This window comes from Pseudophryne corroboree, chromosome 4 (genome assembly GCF_028390025.1).
Source record: "Pseudophryne corroboree isolate aPseCor3 chromosome 4, aPseCor3.hap2, whole genome shotgun sequence".
Classification (NCBI taxonomy): domain Eukaryota; kingdom Metazoa; phylum Chordata; class Amphibia; order Anura; family Myobatrachidae; genus Pseudophryne; species Pseudophryne corroboree.
The window spans coordinates 436,049,734-436,074,802 of NC_086447.1; the positions used below are offsets into that span (position 1 = coordinate 436,049,734).

The 25,069-nt window shown below is 50.3% G+C and overlaps 2 protein-coding genes across 4 annotated transcripts in view; one reads left to right on the top strand and one right to left on the bottom strand.

Moving 5' to 3' along the window:
- The window catches only part of LOC134909710 (uncharacterized), a 59,356-nt gene extending 34,880 nt beyond the window's left edge, over positions 1-24,476 (top strand). For both annotated transcript variants that reach the window (XM_063916900.1, XM_063916901.1), the window contains exon 2: positions 16,670-24,476. In XM_063916900.1, the coding sequence (XP_063772970.1) occupies positions 17,651-19,810 (2,160 nt within the window). In that variant the 5' untranslated portion in view covers positions 16,670-17,650 and the 3' untranslated portion in view covers positions 19,811-24,476. The remainder of the gene's footprint in view (positions 1-16,669) is intronic.
- Positions 1-25,069, bottom strand: part of ME1 (malic enzyme 1) — a 672,171-nt gene that overhangs the window by 2,149 nt on the left and 644,953 nt on the right. The window lies entirely within an intron of this gene.

Below are 25,069 nucleotides of genomic sequence, written 5' to 3' on the forward strand. Positions count from 1 at the left end.
ACACTTCACACGGCAGTCACTGAGGGTGCAGGGCGCTGGGAGGGGGGCGCCCTGGGAGGCAAATGAAAACCTTTTTTGGCTAAAAATACCTCACATATAGCCTCCGGGGGCTATATGGAGATATTTAACCCCTGCCAGAATCCGTTAAGAGCGGGAGACGAGGCCGCCGAAAAAGGGGCGGGGCCTATCTCCTCAGCACACAGCGCCATTTTCCCTCACAGAAAGGCTGGAGGGAAGGCTCCCAGGCTCTCCCCTGCACTGCACTACAGAAACAGGGTTAAAACAGAGAGGGGGGGCACTAATTTGGCGTTAGAAATATATAAAAAAGATGCTATAAGGGAAAACACTTATATAAGGTTGTCCCTATATAATTATAGCGTTTTTGGTGTGTGCTGACAAACTCTCCCTCTGTCTCTCCAAAGGGCTAGTAGGTCCTGTCCTCTATCAGAGCATTCCCTGTGTGTGTGCTGTGTGTCGGTACGTGTGTGTCGACATGTATGAGGACGATGTTGGTGAGGAGGCGGAGCAATTGCCTGTAATGGTGATGTCACTCTCTAGGGAGTCGACACCAGAATGGATGGCTTATTTAGGGAACTACGTGATAATGTCAACACGCGCCAAGGTCGGTTGACGACATGAGACGGCCGACAAACAATTAGTACCGGTCCAGACGTCTCAAAAACACCGTCAGGGGTTTTAAAACGCCCGTTTACTTTAGTCGGTCGACACAGACACAGACAGGGACACTGAATCCAGTGTCGACGGTGAATAAACAAACGTATTCCTTATTAGGGCCACACGTTAAGGGCAATGAAGGAGGTGTTACATATTTCTGATACTACAAGTACCACAAAAGAGGGTATTATGTGGGATGTGAAAAAACTACCGTAGTTTTTCCTGAATCAGAAAAATTAAATGAAGTGTGTGATGATGCGTGGGTTCCCCCCGATAGAAAATATGGGCGGTATACCCTTTCCCGCCAGAAGTTAGGGCGCGTTGGGAAACACCCCTTAGGGTGGATAAGGCGCTCACACGCTTATCAGAACAAGTGGCGGTACCGTCTATAGATAGGGCCGTCCTCAAGGAGCCAGCTGACAGGAGGCTGGAAAAATATCATAAAAAGTATATACACACATACTGGTGTTATACTGCGACCAGCGATCGCCTCAGCCTGGATGTGCAGAGCTGGGGTGGCTTGGTCGGATTCCCTGACTAAAAATATTGATACCCTTGACAGGGACAGTATTTTATTGACTATAGAGCATTTAAAGGATGTATTTCTATATATGCGAGATGCACAGAGGGATATTTGCACTCTGGCATCAAGAGTAAGTGCGATGTCCATATCTGCCAGAAGATGTTTATGGACACGACAGTGGTCAGGTGATGCAGATTCCAAAAGGCACAAAGGTGTATTGCCGTATAAAGGAAGAGGAGTTATTTGGGGTCGGTCCATCGGACCTGGTGGCCACGGCAACTGCTGGAAAATCCACCGTTTTTACCCTAAGTCACATCTCTGCAGAAAAAGACACCGTCTTTTCAGCTTCAGTCCTTTCGTCCCTATAAGAGTCATATCTGCCCAGGGATAGAGGAAAGGGAAGAAGACTGCAGCAGGCAGCCCATTCCCAGGAACAGAAGCGTTCCACCGCTTCTGACAAGCTCTCAGCATGACGCTGAGACTGTATAGGACCCCTGGATCCTACAAGTAGTATCCCAGGGGTACAGTTTGGAATGTCGAGACGTTTCCCCTGCGCAGGCTCCTGAAGGCTGCTTTACCAAGGTCTCCCTCCGACAAGGAGGCAGTATGGGAAAAAATTCACGAGCTGTATTCCCAGCAGGTGATAATTAAAATTACCCCTCCTACAACAAGAAAAGGGGTATTATTCCACACTATATTGTGGTACTGAAGCCAGAAGGCTAGGTGAGACCTATTCTAAATCTAAAAAAATTTGAACACTTACAAAGGTTCAAATCAAGATGGAGTCACTCAGAGCAGTGATAACGAACCGGGAAGAAGGGGACTATCTGGTGTCCCGAGACATCAGGGATGCTTACCTCCATGTCCCAAATTTGCCCTTATCACTAAGGGTACCTCAGGTTCGTGGTATAAAACTGTCACTATCAGTTTCAGACGCTGCCGTTTGGATTGTCTACGGCACCCCGGGTCTTTACCAAGGTAATGGCCGAAATGATGGTTCTTCTTCGAAGAAAAGGCGTCTTAATTATCCCTTACTTGGACGATCTCCTGATAAGGGCAAAGTCCAGGGAACAGTTGGAGGTCGGAGTAGCACTATCTCGGATACTGTTACAACAGCAGGGGTGGATTCTAAAGATTCCAAAATCGCAGCTGATCCCGACAACAAGTCTCCTGTGCTTAGGGATGATTCTGGACACAGTCCAGAAAAAGGTGTTTCTCCCGGAAGAGAAAGCCAGGGAGTTATCCGAGCTAGTCAGGAACCTCCTAAAATCAGTGCATCATTGCACAAGGGCCATGGTAAAAAAAAAAAAAAAAATGGTGACTTCCTTCGAAGCAATTCCAGTCGGCAGATTTCATGCAAGAACTTTTCAGTGGGATCTGCTGGACAAATGGTCCGGATCGCATCTTCAGATGCATCAGCGGATAACCCTATATCCAAGGACAAGGGTGTCTCTCCTGTGGTGGTTACAGAGTGCTCATCTTCTAGAGGGCCGCAGATTCGGCATTCAGTTTTGGATGTTGGTGACCACGGAGGCCAGCCCGAGAGGCTGGGGAGCAGTCACACAAGGAAAAAAATTCCAGGGAGTGTGATCAAGTCTGGAGATTTTTCTCCACATAAATATAGCTAAGGGTAAATTTATAATGCTCTAAGCTTAGCAAGACCTCTGCTTCAAGGTCAGCCGGTATTGATCCAGTGGGATAGAACATCACGGCAGTCGCCCACGTAAATAGACAGGGCGGCACAAGAAGCAGGAGGGCAGTGGCAAAAACTGCAAGGACTTTTCGCTGGGCGGAAAATCATGTGATAGCACTGTCAGCAGTGTTTCATTCCGGGAATGGAAACTGGGAAGCAGACTTCCTCAGTAGGCACGACCTCCACCCGGCAGAGTGGGAACTTCATGGGGAAGTTTTCCACATAATTGTAAACCGTTGGGAATTACCAAAGGTGGACATGATGGCGTCCCGTCTGAACAAAAAACGGGACAGGTATTGCGCCAGGTTAAGAGACCCTCAGGCAATAGCTGTGGACGTTTCTGGTAACACCGTGGGTGTACCAGTCGGTGTATGTGTTCCATCCTCTGCTTTTCATACCTAAGGTACTGAGAATTATAAGACGTAGAGGAGTAAAAACTATACTCATGGCTCCGGATTGGCCAAGAAGGACTTGGTAACCGGAACTTCAAGAGATGCTCACAGAGGACTTATGGCCTCTGCCGCTAAGAAGGGACTTGTTTCAGCAAGTACCATGTCTGTTCCAAGACTTACCGCAGCTGCGTTTGACGGCATGGCGGTGGAACGCCGGATCCTAAGGGAAAAGGCATTCAGGAAGAGGTCATTCCTACCCTGGTCAAAGCCAGAAAGGAGGTGACCGCACAACATTATCACCACATGTGGCGAAAATATGTTGCGTGGTGTGAGGCCAGGAAGGCCCCACGAAGAAATCTCAACTCGGTCGATTCCTGCATTTCTTGCAAACAGGAGTGTCTATGGGCCTCAAATTGGGGTCCATTAAGGTTCAAATTTCGGCCCTGTCGATTTTTCTTCCAGAAAGAATTGGCTTCAGTTCCTGAAGTCCAGAAGTTTGTCAAGGGAGTATTGCATATACAACCCCTTTTGTGCCTCCAGTGGCACTGTGGGATCTCAACGTAGTTCTGGGATTCCTCAAAACACATTGGTTTAAAACCAGTCAAATCTGTGGATTTGAAGCATCTCACATGAAAAGTGAACATGCTCTTGGACCTGGCCTGGACCAGGCGAGTGTCAAATTGGTGGTTTTTTTTCTCAAAAAAGCCCATATCTGTTTGTCCATTCGGACAGGGCAGAGCTGCGGACTCGTCCCCAGTTCTCTCCCTAAGGTGGTGTCAGTGTTTCACCTGAACCAGCTTATTGTGGTGTCTTGCGCCTACTAGGGACTTGGAGGACTCCAAGTTGCTAGATGTGGTCAGGGCCCTGAAAATATAGGTTCCAGGACGGCTGAAGTCAGGAGAACTGACTTGCTGTTATCCTGTATGCACCCAACAAACTGGGTGCTCTTGCTTTTAAGCAGACTTTTGCTAGTTGGATGTGTAATACAATTCAGCTTGCACATTCTGTGGCAGGCCTGCCACAGCCAAAATATGTAAATGCCCATTCCACAAGGAAGGTGGGCTCATCTTGGGCGGCTGCCCGAGGGGTCTCGGCTTTACAACTTTGCCGAGCGGCTATTTAATCAGGGGCAAACACGTTTGTAAAATCCTACAAATTTGATACCCTGGCTAAGGAGGACCTGGAGTTCTCTCATTCGGTGCTGCAGAGTCATCCGCACTCTCCCGCCCGTTTGGGAGCTTTGGTATAATCCCCATGGTCCTTTCAGGAACCCCAGCATCCACTAGGACGATAGAGAAAATAAGAATTTACTTACCGATAATTCTATTTCTCGGAGTCCGTAGTGGATGCTGGGCGCCCATCCCAAGTGCGGATTATCTGCATTACTTGTACATAGTTACAAAAATCGGGTTGTTATTGTTGTGAGCCATCTTTTCAGAGGCTCCGCTGTTATCATACTGTTAACTGGGTTCAGATCACAGGTTGTACAGTGTGATTGGTGTGGCTGGTATGAGTCTTACCCGGGATTCATAAATCCTTCCTTATTGTGTACGCTCGTCCGGGCACAGTACCTAACTGAGGCTTGGAGGAGGGTCATAGGGGGAGGAGCCAGTGCACACCACCTGATCCTAAAGCTTTACTTTTTGTGCCCTGTCTCCTGCGGAGCCGCTATTCCCCATGGTCCTTTCAGGAACCCCAGCATCCACTACGGACTCCGAGAAATAGAATTATCGGTAAGTAAATTCTTATTTTTGCCTGTTAGTAACATGGAATATATGAAAACATTTTTATTCATAGCCCTTTACAATTCTCCCTATAACAACTTCAGTTGCTACTTAAAAAAAAAAAATGTTTTATTATTGAACAGAGCATACGTGATCCTACCCACTTCTGCATTCTATATACTTTATATGCTTCAACTAATCTAATGCAGTGTTTCCCAAACTCAGTCCACCCCCAAAATGACGGCATTATAAATGAATCCATTTGTGCTCGGGCATGAAAAACCAAAACTGTTTGGGGCTCTGCTGGCCGACTTTGGGAAACACTGATCCAGTGTCTCTTGCTTAGCTTTATAGGCTGTGTCAGAGCTAGCTCTTTTGTAGGGGAAGGGGATCAAGCAATGAAATGCAGCTCACTGTATGTATGCACTATGAAGTGGATATAGGCACTTTAGAAAAAGGCATGATGTGTCTTGGATTGTGCGCTTGTGGTTGGGCATGGTTGGACCCAGTGGCAGAAGCTTCCATAAGGGCATCCGAAGGTGTGGTCTCCAGGCACTCCCTTATCACACCGTAACTGGAGCTTAGAAATGAATTCCAGAAGGGGGCATGGATAGAGTCGGTGGTGATACACATGTATTAATCAGATCTATACACTCTCCCACTGTGGGAGATACTCAGGTGAAAGTCCATTAGTATGGGCGGATGGAGAAGAGAAACACATCAGGGAATCAGGCATGCACAGAAGATGCAGGTTAGAGATCGTGCCTCTGGCAAGCTACTCCTGATCCTAATGTCTGCTGGCCAGAGGTTAAAGTGAGCCAGAACGGGGCGGAACTGCGTTCCGTCAGTTCCAATTGGAGACGGAACGCAGTTCCGCCTCCTCCGGCTCACCTAACCCAAAATGTGAGCCCGGAGCCGCATGGGGATGCCGGGCGCCCATTGAGGTTCTATTACCAGCGGGTGCCGTCACCTTCCCCTCAGCAGCAGCCGGAGCTCACTCCTGAGCTCCGGCTTCCGTCTGTGTGCGGCTGTGCGTCGCTGTGGGAGAGACGTCATGACGTCTCTCCTACAGATCCGAGGAGCGGGCGCCAGGCGGAGGTCAGCGGTCCAGAAGCAGGAGCGGGGCTGGTGAGTATTGTGTTTTGTTGGGTTTTTTTTGTGTGTGTGAAGTGGCACTACTAGCGTGCAGCTTCTACTGTGGGCATCTATACTGGGGCATAACTACAGGGGGCAACTATACTGGGGACAGCTTCTACTGGGGGCATTACTACTGGGGGGCATAACTACAGGGGGCAACTGTACTGGGGGCATAACTACAGGGGGCAACTGTACTAGGGGCATAACTACAGGGGGCAACTGTACTGGGGCAGCTTCTACTGGGGGCATCTGTACTGGGGCAGTTCTAATGGGGCATAACTACAGGGGGCATCTGTACTGGGGGCATAACTACAGGGGGCATCTGTACTGGGGGCATAACTACAGGGGGCATCTGTACTGGGGGCATAACTACAGCGGACTTCTGTACTGGGTGCATAACTACAGGGGGCATCTGTACTGGGGGCATAACTACAGCGGACTTCTGTACTGGGTGCATAACTACAGGGGGCATCTGTACTGGGGGCATAACTACAGCGGACTTCTGTACTGGGTGCATAACTACAGGGTGCACCTGTACTGAGAAGCAGCGATCCGGAAGCAGGAGCATGGCTGGTGAGTATTGTGTTTTTGTTTTTTTATTTTGTGTGTGAAGTGGCACTACTAGGGGGCAGCTTCTACTGGGGGCATCCATACTGGGGCATAACTACAGGTTGGGAGCTTCTGCTGGGGGCATCTATACTGGGGCATAACTACAGGGGTCAGCTTCTACTGGGGGCATCTATACTGGGGGCAGCTTCTACTGGGGGCATCTATACTGGGGCATAACTACAGGGGAAGCTTCTACTGGGGGCATCTACACTGGGGCATTACTACAGGGGGCAACTGTACTGGGGGCATCTATACTGGGGCATAACTACTGGGGGCATAACTACAGGGGGCAGCTTCTACTGGGGGCATAACTACAGGGGGCAACTGTACTGGGGCAGCTTCTATTGGGGCATAACTACAGGGGGCAACTGTACTGGGGCAGCTCTACTTGGGCATAACTACTGGGGGCTTAACTACAGGGGGCAGCTTCTACTGGGGGCATCTATACTGGAGGCATAACTACAGGGGGTATCTCTACTGGGCCATAACTACATGAGGCATCTGTACAGGGGGCAGCTTCTAGTTGGGCATCTGTACTGAGGGCATCTGTACTGGGGGCATAACTACAGGGGGCATCTGTACTGCGTGCATAACTACAGGGGGCATCTGTACTGAGGGCAGCTCTACAGGGGGCATCTGTACTGGGGGTATAACTACAGGGGTCATACACTGTGACCCCATACACACATATGTTGTGCCACCGTACACACTGTGCTTTCATACACACACGCATACACTGTGCCCCACATATACTGTGCCACCATACACACTGTGATCCCATACATACATACATACATACACATACACTGTGCCACCATACACACTGTGCTCTCATACACATACACTGTTCCACCATACACACTGTGCCCCATACTTATACACTATGCCACCATACACACTGTGCTCCCATACACACATACACTGTGCCCCGACACACATACTGTACCAGCATACACACTATGCACCCATACACACATACACTATGTCACCATACACACACATACACTGTGCCACCATACACACTGTGCCCCCATACACACTGTGCTCCCATACACACATACACTGTGCCACCATACACACATACAGTATACTGTGCCACCATACACACTATGCTCCAATACACACATACACTATGTCACCATACACACACATACACTGTGCCACCATACACACTGTGCCCCCATACACATATATACTATGCCACCATACACACATACACTATGTCACCATACACACACATACACTGTGCCACCATACACACTGTGCCCCCATACACATATATACTATGCCACCATACACACTATGCTCCCATACATACACTGTGCCACCATACACACAGTATACTGTGCCACCATACACACACTGCTCCCATACACACATACACTGTGCCACCATACAAACACAAACATACATTGAGCCACCATACACATACAAACACTGTGCCCCCATACACACATATACTGTGCCCCCATATACACATATACTGTGCCACCATACACACTGTGCTCCCATACACATACACTGTGCCACCATACACACTGTCTCCCCATACACACATATACTGTGCCACCATACACACATGCACAATGCCAGAGCCGGCCATAGGCATAGGCAAACTAGGCAATTGCCTAGGGCATTTGATATGCCTAGGGGCATCAGCAGCTTCTGCTGATTAAAATGATATGCGGCATGCCTATATTCTGTGTGTAGCATTTCATATGCAGATACAGCCACAGTCTCACAAAGTATATAGGCATGCTGCATATCATTTTAATCAGCAGAAGCTGCTTGTGCATCCTAGCCACATAGCAATGCAAATAAGATGCATTTTCATAAAAAAAGGTGCTTGACAATAGCATTGAGGCAAGATGTAAGAGGACACATCTGTATCCAAGCAGAGGCAGAGGTCACAGTGTTAGTGGCAGTGTGAGTGCTGTGTGCATGTGAGTGGGTTGGTTGTGCAGTAGTGTTCGGAATATGTGTAAGGAGCATTATGTGTGTCATGTAACAAATGCATTAATAATGTGCAACATATGTGTAAAGGGGCACTGTGTGTCATTATGTGTTTAAGGGCATTAATAATGTGCGGCATATGTGTAACAGAGTACTACTGTATGTGTGTCATTATGTGTATAGGGGCACTAATAATGTCCAGCAAATGTGTAGGGGGCACTATGTGTCATTATGTGTATAAGGTCATTAATAATGTGCGTCATATGTGTAAGGGATATTATGTGTAAAAGGCCATTAATAAAGGTTATCATAATGTGTAAAGCACATTATGTTTATAAGGACATTAATAATGTGTCTCATATGTAAAGGGCATTACTGTGTGGAATTAAGTACATAAATGCATTACTAATGTGTGTCATTATGTGTATAAGGTGCTCGACTGTGTGGCGTAACGTACAGAAAATGGCAATACTGTGTGGTCTAATGTGAATAAACAGCAATATGGTGTGGTGTAATGTGAATAAGGAGCAATTCAGTGTGATGTAATGTGAATAAGGGGCTCTACTGTGAGGAGTAATGTTTATAAGGTAAAGTGATACTACTGTGGGATGTATTATGAATTATTGACACTATCGCATGATAAAATTTGAATAAAGTTGCAGTACTGTGTGGTGTAATTAGAATTGGGGTTACTATTGTGTGGCCATGACCCTTGCCAGCAAAAACACCCCCCTTTTTGGGCTGTGCACCATATGTGCAAACTGTTCCTATTTAAAATATAGGGGGTACAAACACCAAAATAAGGACTGCTATGGGTGAGGGGCGATGGTGCTGGGAAAGAGGTGCAAGGTCAGAGGTGGAATCAGCGGTGGTGCTAGGGGGCACCAGCCAAAATCTTGCCTAGGGCATCATATTGGTTAAGGCCGGCTCTGCACAATGCCACCATACACACTGCGCTCCCATACACACATACACTGTGCCATCATACACTCTGTCTCCCCATACACATACATACATATACTATGCCACCATGCACACTGTGCCACTATACACACATGCACTGTGCTCCCATACACACATGCACCGTGCCACCATACACACTGTACTCCCATACACACATGCCCTATGCCACCATACACATTGTGCTCCCATACACACATGCCCTGTGACACCATACACACTGTGCTCCCATACACACATGCCCTGTGACACCATACACACTGTGCTCCCATACACACATGCCCTGTGACACCATACACACATGCCCTGTGACACCATACATACTGTACCCCCATATACACATATACTGTGCCATCATACACACTGTGCTCCCATACACACACACTGTACCACCATACACACTGTCTCCCCATACACACATATACTGTGCCACCATGCACACATGCACAATGCCACCATACACACTGCGCTCCTATACACACATACACTGTGCCATCATACACACTGTCTACCCATACACATACATACATATACTATGTCACCATACACACTGTGCCACCATACACACATGCACTGTGCCACCATACACACTGTGCTCCCATACACACATGCACGGTGCCACCATACACACTGTACTCCCATACACACATGCCCTATGCCACCATACACACATGCCCTGTGACACCATACACACTGTGCTCCCATACACACATGCCCTGTGACACCATACACACTGTGCTCCCATACCCACATGCCCTGTGCCACCATACATACACACTGTGCTCCCATATAGACAGCAGGACTCACCCTCTCTGTAAAGCTGCCTGACACTTCCTGGTCACGTGACTGCTCAGCACGAGTCATCTGACCTGTATTCAGGAGTCCACACAGCATCATCTCACTTCACCTGCGGATGATGGAGACTGTTTCCTCAGCTGCATACTGCAGGACCGTGGCGGCATTCTCCAGTAGGAGGAAGGCGGGTGGAGGAGGGCAGCAGTGCACATGGACACCAGCAGAGTAGCAGAGCAGGGAGAGCGCCTCTCCAACACAGTGCCTCCCTGCTTTGCAGATTCTGCTGAGCGGGTAGCGACGGCTCTGTGAGTATACTTACCTTAGCTTGCATACAATGCTACTATATTGTGTGATTCTGCCTCATTCCTATTGTTACACCCAGTGCAGCCAATCAAAGGGTGTGTGGCTTAACAGAAAGGGATTGTGACCTTGCGGAAGTCCCCCATTTACCTTACTATGGGGGTGTGGCCTTGCAGAAAGCCCACGAATACATCACTCTAGCGGCATGTTCAGCATCCCCGGAGATTATTGGCTGCCTCCGGAGATTCTGTCTGCACTGCCAACTCCTTCTCAGTGACAGGAGCTGTGCGCAGCAGGATAATGTCACACTGCAGGACCCAGGGGGATTCCAGTTGCCTGGAAACCCCCTTTCCCTACAACCTGGCCAGCGGCCACTACATGCAGCATAAGGGACAGAATGGAGCTGCCAGTCACAAGATATATTCCCACAAAGTCTGCTGTAAGTGTGTGTCTGGGGATCTGAGTGCTCAATCAGCACACCATAGAGAGAATCTGGTAAGTGGCTTACCGTGATCAATGGTCCTGCATGTGTCTGAAGTACTGTATTACGTAAAATTGTGATTTGTTTGGGGCAGACTATAGCTTGTTACATGCTAATTATACTTCCTTTATGGGCTGTCGCATTGGCGTATTTATAATGGGTGCAGTGTTTGCAGTGCACAGGGCCCCTGAGTCCATGTGGGACCATACTGCACCCCTTTTTTAAATACTCACCCCTCCGAAGTCCCACGCCGATGGCACCAGTGCTGTTAAAGCACTGTGTAAACAGCACTGCAGCCATTTTCGCTGTGTTCTGCGCATGCACAGTAGAGATAGCACTGGGAAAATGGCTGCCGCACCATTTTGCCGGAGATCTGTGCATGCGCTGTAGAGTCTGAGCCCCCTCTAAGGCTCAGACTCTACAGCGGTGCCAGCAGAGAGGAGGGGGCCCATGGTCTGGCGATAGTCGCTCTAAAATGAAACATTGGAAACCCCCTCCTGAAATCCTGCATTTGCCGCTCACTGCAGAGGAGCCTGCATTTTGGTCTCACCCCCTGAAGGGTGACACCTATTTGCTGTCTGCTCTCCCTGCACCACCCTTGTGACACCTCTGTCCCATTCCACGCATCTACACCTATATAATTTTTCCCCTCTAAATTCAAAATAGCCCTTTCTCTGTGTAGTGCTGCATAATGTGTGTGCTGTATAGATAACAGCTAATGTATAGCCCACAGTGCAGAACATGACTCCTTACTCTATCTACAGGAAAATGCAATCATCCTATTCCTTTACCATGTATTAATGTGGCACAGCCGCGAGAAACTAAAGTCATAGAAGACAAGTTACTGCTGGTACCTAGTGACAACATTTCCCTATCAAGTATATGTAGTTCACTTTATTTACATATAACTACTTGTTATTATGGATTGTACAGTACTTACAATACTTGATTGTGGAAAATGAAAAAAAAAAATTCTGACTAAAACCTTCTCCCCGAGTCCTAAGTGTTCTCTCTCTGTAGTAACATGTAAAACCTGTGCAAACAGAGGCTTTAATGGAGTATGGAAACTATTCCTCCATTACTTTTCTCACATTACCTAGTATTCTATAAAAGTCACAGCCATGCCAAGCTACACTATTAACACCTGCAAGTGTCTGCCAGCTGTTGTGCCCCATACCTATGAAAGTCAATCCGCTTGTGCATGGTTTCATGAGCTACATTTACTAAATTCTGCTCCTATATCCAAAGCCAATATAGATACAAATCCTACAACCTCTTATTCTGACAGATGATTTCTCTAGTGGATAAAGAAAACCAGGAAGGATGGTTATTTTTATATTATTTACAATATTTAGATTTTATTTTATACTGTTTAACAAATACTAATGCACGGTCTTAATGGACTAATTGTGAATACTCTTTTACCACACTCTGGCGTACAATCTCCTGATACTCCCCTATCGGCGATATTTATCAAAGCTTTAAGATAGATAAAATGGTGAGAGATAAAGTACCAACCAATCAGCTCTTGTCATTTTTCAAACACAGGGCGGGGTGTACTAAAGAAAAAAAGCGGTAAAACCCCCCTCCCCCCGCCGCAGACGCTGACCCCCCCCCCGGCATACCTTCCTCCAGGAAGCCTGGAGCCGAAAGGTAATCTCCTCCTTCCCCTAGCAACGCAGCTGGAGGTCCTTCCGGCTGCAGGGGGGAGGAAGAGGCGCCTGGGACAGCCTACTGCCTGCTTCCCGGCAGAGGAGCAGGTGAAGATCCCGGGTAGGTAGACCTCACAGGTATCGCGGGGGGCCTCCGTCACCGCATTGTGACTAACACACAACAATATGCTATACATATAGAAAACACCAGAAGAATCATTGCTCACTCCATGGAGGGAATTCAATTCCTCACCATCTATGTGACGTTCTTTTTCTGATAATGTCGCATCTCATCCACTGGCACTGCCCCATAGAGGTGCAAAGGGAAACTTGCAATGTCTGCACCAATGTATGTGCGCAGTCGGGCATTGTGGTGATGCCGCGCTGTAAATGCACCCCCATCTGTATAAGCAAGAAAAGTAATGGATCTTGAGCATTCCATTGTGGTACAGTGCATTTACTGCAATATAATGGTGCGTTGGGCCAAAATGCAGGACTTGCAGATATTGGGGTCCCTTGATGACAGGCTGCAAGCTTAAGGTGCGTACATATGGGCCGAGATTTTCAATGATCTGGCCCTTTTTGACCGATCGGAATGACAAATCATTTAAAAAGAGCCGTGTGTACGCACTATCACAATTCGCGCGCCCGCGGGTTGCTAGCAACAGTCTCAGATCTTTTGTACATGCAAGAAGATCTGGGGCTGTCGCTAGCGATGCGATGCTGCCGTATGCACTTGCCGATGCTGGCCCTGCTGCCGGGTCCCATCGCTGATGATGTCGCATCGTATGCACATTGTTCTGTGTGTACTCACCTAGAAATGTTTGGATCAAAATTTTAACTATTTGCTACATACACACATTTGCAGTATATTATTGTTTGCACCGCCTGGACACGCCTGCGTTCGGATCTCCACGCCCGGGAAATGGTGAGTTGATGCCCCGGAACGCCTTCCTCCTGTCAATCTTCTTGCAATCGCCGTTGCAACCGCTTTCTTTGTATGCGGCGTCGCTGCACGGCGACATCTGTCGCGGCCAACGATGCGCCTCCGCAGTTCCGACCCATTCGCACCGCTGCGATGAACCGCAGCATGCAAACGGGTCGGAATGACCCCCAATGACACCAATGCCACATAACGTATAGCTACCATCTCAGCATTATCTTTTTAATAAGCTGCAACTGAAAGAAGTTCAAGCTATTCTTTCTCTCTTCCAAAAAACGATAATTACCTGTAAATTACAGTTTTATCCAGTGCTGCAAATATGGCGGTACGGGGCGGTACGGCGTACCAGTAAGAAATTCCCAGCCGGTATGCCGTACCGCCGGGCCATTCACCATACCTGCACCCTACTGGCGTCTGTGTGAGGGGAGGAGAGGGCAGCGTGCGCCTCTCCTATCCCTCAATTCTCTATGATGTCCGGTCTCCAGCGGCTGCGGCGGGTGATCTCATTAAGGCACCGGTTTGCCAGCCAATCAGAGCTCGCGGACCGGCAGCCGTGGCATCTGATTGGCTGCCGGTCTGCAAGCTCTGATTGGCTAATGAACCGGCGCCTCATTTGAGGCGGAGGTGAGCAGAGGTGAGCCTCATTTGAGGCAGAGGTGAGCGGCAGAGGGGAAGGAGGGGTGGGCATAGTGGGGGCAATGTACATCTGGCACAGTGGGGGCAATGTACATCTGGCACAGTGTGGCAGTGTACATCTGGCACAGTGGGGCAGTGTACATTTGGCACAGTGGGGCAGTGTACATTTGGCACAGTGGGGCAGTGTACATCTGGCACAGTGGGGCAGTGTACATCTGGCACAGTGGGGCCAATGTATGTCTGACACAGTGGGGGATTGTATATCTGGCACTGGGGGGGGATTGTATATCTGGCACTGGGGGGGCAATGCACATCTGGCACTGTGGGGGCAATGCACATCTGGCACAGTGGGGCAGTGTATATCTGGCACAGTGGGGCAATGTACATCTGGCACAGTAGGGGCAATGTACGTCTGGCACAGTGGGGGCAATGTACGTCTGGCACAGTAGGGGTAATGTATATCTGGCACAGTGGAGCAATGTATATCTGGCACAGTGGAGCATTGTATATCTGGCACAGTGGGGCAATGTATATCTGGCACAGTGGGGCAATGTATATCTGGCACAGAGGGGCAATGTACATCTGGCACAGTGGGGGCATTTGTGTATCTGGCACATAGTCACATAGTAACTAAGGTTGAAAAAAGACAATTGTCTAAATTGTCCATCGAGTTCAATTTGTGGTCTCCTATGCAGTCTTATTATAGGACTAGTTATTTTTATGTTAGGACTAGTTATATTAACTATAATGCGTGCCTACACACCATAACCCTGAATATCTTTAAACAATAGGAATTTATCTAACCCATTCTTAAAGGTGTTGACTGAGTCCACTGTTACTACTCGCTCAGACAGGGAATTCCAAACACGTATTGTCCTTACTGTTAAAAAAAGCTTTTCGCCTCAATGTGCGGAAACTCCTCTCCTCTAACCTAACTCCTCTCCTCTAACCTAAACAGTGGGGGCAATGTGTATCTGGCACTGTGGGGCATTGTATATCTGGCACAGTGGGGCAATGTATATCTGGCACAGTGGGGCAATGTATATCTGGCACAGAGGGGCAATGTACATCTGGCACAGTGGGGGCATTTGTGTATCTGGCACATAGTCACATAGTAACTAAGGTTGAAAAAAGACAATTGTCTAAATTGTCCATCGAGTTCAATTTGTGGTCTCCTATGCAGTCTTATTATAGGACTAGTTATTTTTATGTTAGGACTAGTTATATTAACTATAATGCGTGCCTACACACCATAACCCTGAATATCTTTAAACAATAGGAATTTATCTAACCCATTCTTAAAGGTGTTGACTGAGTCCACTGTTACTACTCGCTCAGACAGGGAATTCCAAACACGTATTGTCCTTACTGTTAAAAAAAGCTTTTCGCCTCAATGTGCGGAAACTCCTCTCCTCTAACCTAACTCCTCTCCTCTAACCTAAACAGTGGGGGCAATGTGTATCTGGCACTGTGGGGCATTGTATATCTGGCACAGTGGGGGCAATGTATATCTAGCACAGTGGGGGCAATGTATATCTGGCACAGTGGGGGCAATGTATATCTGGCACAGTGGGGTCAATGTATGTCTGGCACAGTGGGGGCATTTGTGTATCTGGCACAGTGGGGGCATTTGTGTATCTGGCACAGTGGGGGCATTTGTGTATCTGGCACAGTGGGGGCATTTGTGTATCTGATACAGTGGGGGCATTTGTGTATCTGGCACAGTGGGGACATTTGTGTATCTGGCACAGTGGGGCAATGTACATTTGGCACAGTGGGGAAATGTACATCTGGCACAGTGGGGGCATTTGTGTATTTGGCACAGTGGGGGCAATGTATATCTGGCACTATTGGGGTCATATGTGTATCTGGCCCCCCCATATGTGTATCATGCCCCCATTTTCATTGGCCACGCCCATGTGGAATTTGGTCACACCCATATCTTGGCGCGCTCACACAATACCTATAACATTTTTTCTACTTGCACCACTGGTTTTATCACACAGCTAGTTAGGCTGTATGCCCAATCATTCTGTGCCACCTTTTTGCAATTTGTTATTATAGTAACAGCCTATTGTCAGCTAGACAGGCTGACAGTCAGGTGTTCACTTTCCAAAGACAAATTACCCAGAGCATAACTTTGATTTCAGCTGACAAATGCCAGGTATTTCAAGCTGTAATGCCTTCTAATTGCAGACCGTTTCACAGTGATGACAAGCAACGTTCCCTGTTTTTTTATGAGGTTTACCAAGCAGAACAAAAATGTCAAGGATTTTATGAACTAATGAAATAGTTTTGGCAAAGCCATCTGGATACCCAGCTACCTCCATAGATAATCCCATTAAATATGTATTCTGGAGAAAACTATGTTGTACGGAAGCCAAGATGTACACGTGGTGCATATCAGTAGCTGGGATGCAACAAAGTACTGAAAAATTGAACAAGAAGATTATATTTAAATCAGTGGAGTTGAAAGAGCCTTCAGTACTGAATGGATTTCTATATGTGTAGGCAAATTCTTCTCATTTTTACCAACTAGAAGCTAAGGAGAGAGAATTGACTGCATAGGAAAGGAAAGAGTTAAACATCTTGGGAGGGGTGGACCTAGCTGTTAGGAAAGTACAGCCTTTTAGGGGGAGGGTTTGATATATATAGGGAAGGTGAGGCCATCTTAGTTCTCTTGGTGGATTTGCTTTTAGGTGAGTGCTGCAGTGCAAGCAAAATTTTGTTTCTCAATCTACTGTGAAAATATTACACAGTGTAACACCCCCCCCCCTGCTTTATTGTTAATACTCCTCCTCTCCACCTTATCATTATATTCGCTGCCATGGCTGCCCGCCCCCAGCGCGTTTTACGGGCCCCGGCTCGGTACCGTGGGTCAGACGGTCGAGCGGGGCCTGATGATGTAGTGGGTGGCATGGGGGACGGGGCTCCGTCCCTCAGGGCCTCCGCAAGTGAGGGCGCGGGCATCGGGAGCCGGGCCCGGTTGGGCTCGCCGCCGGGAACCGAGCCGGTCACACCGGCCGGGCGAGGGCGGCGTGGGGGACCAGGGGTCCTTGCAGGCCGCCCTAGGATCGACGGACGGCGGCTGTCCCCTCCGGGAGCCGCTGAGTCCGCGATCGGGTCGGGCGCCCGCGGCGGTTGCGAACCCTAGCCCTCCTCCCTTGCCGCGGCCGAATGCTAGTGCCGGGCGGGGGGAGAGGACGGGAAGGGGAGCTGGCGGTCGCCGCGCGGGGCCTGTGCAGGAGCCTCGCGCGGCGGCCGAGGAGGAGACACCGGCCGGGAGTTCGACGGCGGGTAGAGGTGGGACGCGCGCACGGGGTGCGCGCGCGCCCACGCTCGCTCCGGGCGGCGCCGGCCGCGCACGTGTGCGCGCAGCTGATGCACCGGCCATCCATTTTGACTCCCCGGATGCCGGAATCCGGCAGGGGGAGAGGACACAGCAGGGGGGTGCAGCGTTTGCCTCTGGTAGGCAACGCTGAGCCGAGAGGGATGGCGCCACGTGATGGGGCCACAGCAGAGAGTACAAGGGGGGGCCGCGCGCAGCATGCGCGTGCGCGCACCGGGAGTCGTGCGACACGCGGGGGAACACGCGCGGGTACGCAGTGGGTCTCTGTGACTCCTCATACCACTCCTGCAGAAGTAGGACGCAGCGGGTCCCGCGGGCGGAGGGGAGACAGAGAATGGGTCAGCGGCCGCAGGGCCGCGGCACGGGCCGCTGCACACGACAGCGGGTCCTCCCCGGGACCGGGGGATTCTTCTGCTTCTATGGGAAGGGGGGAGGCATGCTCAGAAGTGGAGAGCGAATGGTCTGGTCGGGGGGGTCTCGCTTTCCCGTCGGATCAGGAGGGACCGGGTGCTCGGGTCACGTCGGCCGGTAGGCGGGCGCGGGCTCGCGCCCAGGCAAGGTCCGGAGGTCCTTCGGGGGCCGTTGACGGGGGTCGCAGCACGCGGGATCCTCCCGGGGCCCTAGCGTCGGCCCTGGCCACAGTAGTAGAGGCTTTGGGGCCGTTAGCTGCAGCGGCTTCCCCTAGGACGATGTCTGATTTCGGACAGGCTGCCGGAGGCAGTGGGTCCGGCAGGCAGAGGACCTCGGCGGCGCAGCGGGTGGCACGAGCCTGCCGAGAACTGGGGGCGGTCGCTGCGGAGCTAGGTACGGACCAGGAGCGGCAGGGACGCGCGCTCACAGGGCATACCACGCGGGGGGCCCGGCGTGCGCCGCAAGCATGGGCCGGGCCCTCTTCTGCTTTGTCTTTCACAGAGAGCCGAGAGGAGGGGGATTTGGCGGAATTCGTGGAGGACGACGATTGGACTGAGGAGGCTGAGGATTCCAGGTCGGAAAGGTCGATGGCATCCGGTGAGTTGGCACAGTCTATATCAATTTCCCCCACGAGCTCGAGTTCGCATAGCTCTTCGTCTTCCTCCTCTTCCTCTTCTTTGTCGTCGCAAGCGTCCGACGTAGACAGTACTTCTAGGGCAAAGAAGAAGGCGGCAAAATTTGCCAAGCGGGCAGCAAAACAGCAGAAGAGGCGTAAGCGGCGCAAACGGGTTAGTGAGGAAGAGCGTAGGGCAAAGAAGCGGCGCGATCTGCCTGGGGTAGTGCGCTGCGAGTACACCGCGGTTATGCGGGGGCTGCGAGACAGCTGCCGCAAGAAGATACGTAGGGGTGACTTCGTGGACTTATTCGTTTTGACTAAGGCCATGAAGAAGGATTACAAAGCGGCAGCCGCTAAGAAAGGCATGGGGACAGAGGTCTTCCGGTCTTTTGATAATTGGCTGGCCGGTTTCTGGGTTTTTACGGCATGCTATTTGGAGGATAGGCCGGAGGAACACATGAATGTTATCCGGTACCTGCATCTCGTTCACGACATGCAGCGCACGTCCCCGGGCTCGGAATGGCGCCGGTATGATCAGGAGTTTCGAGAGAAACAGGACGGGCTACGGGTCATGGATTTCGGGTTCAAGGACGTGGAAGTCTGGCTCAAAGTGACCCGGGCCTCACAGCAGGAAGAAGAACCCCAGAAACAGGGAGCAGGTGGGCGTCGGGCGGGCTCATCAGCCCAGGGGTCAGGCGCGGACGGAGGATTTGCCAGGACAGGCGGATTGGCCGTTCGCGTGGGCGGGCGTTCCGCCACGCGAGGGAAGTGTTTCGCTTTTAACAGCGGAACATGTTCCTTTGGCAAGCAGTGTCGTTTTCGTCACTCCTGCCAGCAGTGTGGAGGAGCCCACCCAGCCTCCTCTTGTTTCAAAGGTGGTCGACAGGGAAATCGGGGAAAGCAGGCGTACCCTAAGCAGGCCGCGAGCGGGACCGCTCGGCAGAGCCCCAACGCCAGTTAAGCTGGATGCAATGGGTAAGTGGTTGGATTTGTATCCGAATAAAAGGGATGCAAAATTTTTGTTCGACGGTTTTAAGTTTGGTTTTCGCTTGCCTGTTGCGAGCGAAGTGTCAGTGCGCGCACAGAGGAACCTCCAGTCTGCCCGAGCCTTGCCGACTGTGCTGCGGGAGAAAGTGGATAAGGAGGTCAGGTTGGGCAGGATGGAGGGGCCATTTAGGTCACCCCCGGTGGATGACTTGGTCATCTCCCCGGTCGGGGTGGTACCGAAGAAGACTCCAGGCGTTTTTCGGCTCATCCAGCATCTTTCTTACCCTCCGGGGGCATCGGTCAACGACGCAATACCGCCGGCTCATTGCTCGGTGGTATACCAGTCATTTGACGAGGCGCTAGAGATGGTCCGCAGCTACGGGAGCGGGGCCCTCATGGCTAAGATTGATGTTGAGTCAGCCTTTAGGTTACTGCCATTGCATCCGGACTCATTCCGTTTTATGGGTTTCCTGATTGGGGCGGAGTATTTCATCGACAAATGTTTGCCGATGGGATGTTCCGTCTCATGCTCATTTTTCGAGCGCTTTAGCACGTTTCTTCATTGGTGCGTGGAGTCTGCGTCAGGCGGTCACGGAGTTGCCCATTACCTAGATAATTCCTGTGTGCGGGTCCGGCTAATGACGCAAGGTGCGGCGACTTGCTGTTTAGCATCCGGGCTCTTTTTTTACCACTTCGGTGTGCCGGTAGCCGTGGACAAAACGGAGGGCCCGGACTCCTGCCTATCATTTTTGGGGATTGAAATTGACACGGTGGCAGGAGAATGTCGCCTGCCCCGAGACAAGGTGTCGAAGCTCCGCGAAACCATTTGCTGGTTCAATGGCTCGCGTAAAGTTACGCTACGGCAGGCGCAGTCCCTGCTGGGCATGCTGAACTTTGCTTGTCGGGTTATACCGATGGGCAGGGTTTTCTGCCGGAAGCTTGAGAGGGCGACGGCGGGGTGTGCCAGGCCTCATCATTTCGTTCGATTGTCCTCCGAATTAAAAAGGGATTTGGCCGTCTGGGCTTCGTTCCTGGAGGAATTCAACGGAGTGAGCATATGGCAAGCGCCAGCTGTGGACAGCGAGCAGTTGCAACTGTTTACCGACGCTGCAGGTGTCTCTGGATTCGGTTGTTTTTTGGAGGGATCTTGGTGTGCGGCATCCTGGCCGGCAAACTGGCATAGCAAGGGTCTTACAAAAGATCTGGTGCTGCTGGAGCTTTTTCCCATTATGGTAGCGTTGGAGGTCTGGGGCGATCGGTTGGCTAATCGCAGCATATTGTTTAGATGCGATAATCTGGGCGTAGTGCATGCGATTAATAACCAGAGGGCTAAATCGCTGGTGGTTCTGCGGGTGCTCGGGCAATTGCTTTTGACGTGCTTGCGTAGGAACCTATGGTTCCGGGCACAGCACGTGCCCGGTTTGGAGAACGGAATTGCCGACGCTTTGTCGCGTGGACAGTGGGAGAGGTTTTGGGTTTTGGCACCAGAGGCCGAGGAGCAAGGTTTTCACTGTCCCGGTTATGTTTGGCAGGTGATCGGGCCGGAATGGAGGGTCTAGCATTGCGGTCAGTCGCGCCAGCCACGCTCAAGGCTTACGGACAAGCTTGGAGCGAGTGGGAGGAGTTTGTCCAAGGTCGTCAGCAACAAGGTAAGAGCAGGCATCGGCTGATGCTTTCTTTTATTTGGCAGCTTTACGTTTCCGGTAGGTCCCGAGCGGTGGTATCACGGTACTTGGCTGGCGTCTCATTTTTCTGCAAGCTGCGAGGCGTCCCTGATGTGACAAAAAGCGAGGTTCTGCGGAAGGCAATGAAAGGGTGGGCGCGAGTAGCGCCGACGCCACCAGATAGGAGGCGGCCCATCGATGCGGCCTTGTTGCCGGCCGTCATCGCGGCGGTGGGGCGAGTCGCGTCGTCCAGGTTTGAGACGCTTTTGTTTAGTTTGGCGTTCTCAATGGCTTACCACGGGGCCTTTAGGGTTTCGGAGTTGGTAGCGCCTTCCAAGAGAGCAGATTCGCGCATGCTGGTCGGAGACGTTGTAGTGGGTGAGAGGTCCTTGCTGTGCAGATTGCGGCGCTCGAAGACGGACCAAGTGGGGAGAGGGCGCTGGGTCACTATGGTCCCAGCGCTAGAGGGGAGCGTTTGCCCAGTGGGTCTGGCAATGCAATATGTGGGGGTGCGACCCGTTAAGGAGGGGTCATGGCTATTGCATTATGACGGGCTGCCAGTCACGAAATACCAGTTCCGTTGGATGCTGGGTCGTTGTTTGGCGAGCTTGGGCCTCCCACCTGCTGCTTTCGGTACCCATTCCTTTCGAATAGGCGCGGCGACGTCGGCTGCTGCGGCGGGTTTTTCCAGAACGGAAATCCAGGCGGTGGGGCGATGGAAGTCGTCAAGCTATAGACGATACATTCGCCCCGTCGCGTGAGAAGTCGGTTTGCACCTAGCGCTTTGTTTTATTTGCAATGTATTATGTTGTTCCAGTTCTGTGATTTTATGGTGTTGTGCGTCTGTTGGTGTTTCCCCCTTTTTATCCTACTCAGGGATTAGCTACTCGCCGTTGCTGGCATGAGTCGGCAGCGGGGGTCTGGAGTGATTTTGCGATTTTTTGCCTGACTTGACGGACTGAATTCTAATCTACAATTCGGCTAATCTGGTCTAATCAGAGTCCCTCAGCAGGTCTTTACGCTTTCACCTCCAGCTGAGTTATTACATGTTTTTCCCATTTTATACCCCCCTCCCCCCCTTCCCTGTTTTATTTCGTTTGTTTTATTTGACCTTTCCCCTTTGTGTCTTTAATTGCGCTTTAAATTGGCAACGAAGCATGGTGCAGTTCGGCTAGGCCGTGACTGCTGCAATAGCGAGATCTAAAGTTTTTCTTTTTGGCAGATCCTTCAGTGTAAACAATTAATAAGCCTCTTAGTAATCAATTTTACCCCTCTTTTCCCCTTCAGGATGGTTTGACGACAATTTGGCTATTTGGGTGGTTGGCCACTCTTACATTTACTGGGCGGCCAGGTTTGTGGCCTCGGAAGGGGCTCAGGCATTGCTTGGAGCACAGGGTGTCAGATGGCTTGGCTGGCGAGGAATGATGTGGGGTGAGCTGAGGAGTAGGTTAGTGAGTCAGGCCAGCAAGCATGGAATCCCTAGGGTCCTGGTTGTCCATCTAGGTGGCAACGACCTGGGGAAGAGGACATCCTTGGATCTGCGGTGGGCCATGATACATGATCTGGCAAGTGTGGCCGCAACATGGACCAAGTGTGTGTTGGTTTTTTCAATGATGGTGCCAAGATTGTGTTGGAGGGGTGTGGCGGATGGGCGCCAGATTGACGAGGCCCGGAAAAAGGTGAACGGGGCGGTGGCAAAGTGGGTGCTGTCCCACGGAGGGAGGGTGGTTCGCCACCCGAGGATTCGGTTCAGAGTCAGCCACCTTTTCCGGCATGATGGAGTACATCTATCCAATGAGGGGATGATGTTTTTTCTGGAGGATCTAGGTTTCGCTTTGCAGGAGTTAGGGTAGGTTTATGGTGGCGGTGCGAAAGACTTTGGGGATGAGTCTTTCGCTGTTGGCGGAAAAGAACGGCAGTTTTGTATTGTAGGGAAAACTGTAGTGTTTTACAGTTTGTTGTGGTTTAGGTGCACTCACCTCCATCGACTTATGGCCGCTTGACCACCCGTCCGGGAAGGCAGCGGCAGGGCACCCAGGAGCGGTGGGTAGTCACTGTGGGGGTTGAGTTGTCACCTATTACCGGTTTATGATAAGTTTTAGTAAATTTATAGGGTTAGTTATTTAAGGTTAATTTAGGTTAATTGAGCCGTTCTTTTGGGCCGCCACCATATGCCGGCTGGAGCGGCATATTAAATTAATTTCTTTATTACAGGTTTCCTAATGGATAGGGACAAATAAATAGCTAGCAATTTTCTGCCAAAATTCAAGTCTCTGTGTCGTTATTTCTGGTTCTAGGTTGCGAATGCTTTACTTTCAAAGAAAGGGGTCCACCAAATATCACTAAGATGTTTAGGAGAGAGAATTGACTGCATAGGAAAGGAAAGAGTTAAACATCTTGGGAGGGGTGGACCTAGCTGTTAGGAAAGTACAGCCTTTTAGGGGGAGGGTTTGATATATATAGGGAAGGTGAGGCCATCTTAGTTCTCTTGGTGGATTTGCTTTCCCGCCCTCCCGCCCTGGTACTAAGAGATTCTGGCACGTGGTGCTTTGGCATTAAGTTGTTGGCTGGTTTATCGTTGGCTATTTATTGGCGGAAAAGAACGGCAGTTTTGTATTGTAGGGAAAACTGTAGTGTTTTACAGTTTGTTGTGGTTTAGGTGCACTCACCTCCATCGACTTATGGCCGCTTGACCACCCGTCCGGGAAGGCAGCGGCAGGGCACCCAGGAGCGGTGGGTAGTCACTGTGGGGGTTGAGTTGTCACCTATTACCGGTTTATGATAAGTTTTAGTAAATTTATAGGGTTAGTTATTTAAGGTTAATTTAGGTTAATTGAGCCGTTCTTTTGGGCCGCCACCATATGCCGGCTGGAGCGGCATATTAAATTAATTTCTTTATTACAGGTTTCCTAATGGATAGGGACAAATAAATAGCTAGCAATTTTCTGCCAAAATTCAAGTCTCTGTGTCGTTATTTCTGGTTCTAGGTTACGAATGCTTTACTTTCAAAGAAAGGGGTCCACCAAATATCACTAGGATGTTTAACGGCAAATCACATTTCAGAAAGAACATTTGTTCCAAAAAACTGTTGTCTTTTACATATATGTTCAGTTCTGCACATGCTGATCTCTCTGTCCTTTGCTGGTTGCTTAACTTTTGAGATCAAATTAAACTCTTATGAGTGATTCAAGATTGAGACCGATAAGCTTATAACACCTTGTACATGACCCCCTGTCACCTTGCTTCCTGACCTCCTTAGGTGGATACCCCTATTAGCTCCTCCTGAAACATTGGTTACAGAATACAGACAGTAGCGGATCTTGCCACGGGCGCCGCCTTCTGGAGTGCGCCGGCGCCATCCGGAGGGCGCCGCACCATGGCAAGATCCACTGCTGCTGTGCCCTCCGCTGCCCGCTGTGTCCCCCCCCGTGAAGGGAAGTTCCCTTCTTGGAGAGGACCTTTGCTGTGCGGTGCGCAATGACATCATTGCGCACCGCTCAGCATTTCAACGGCGCTACTACTGTACAGGGGGCGTAACTGACCACGCCCCCTGTATGAAGCCACACCCC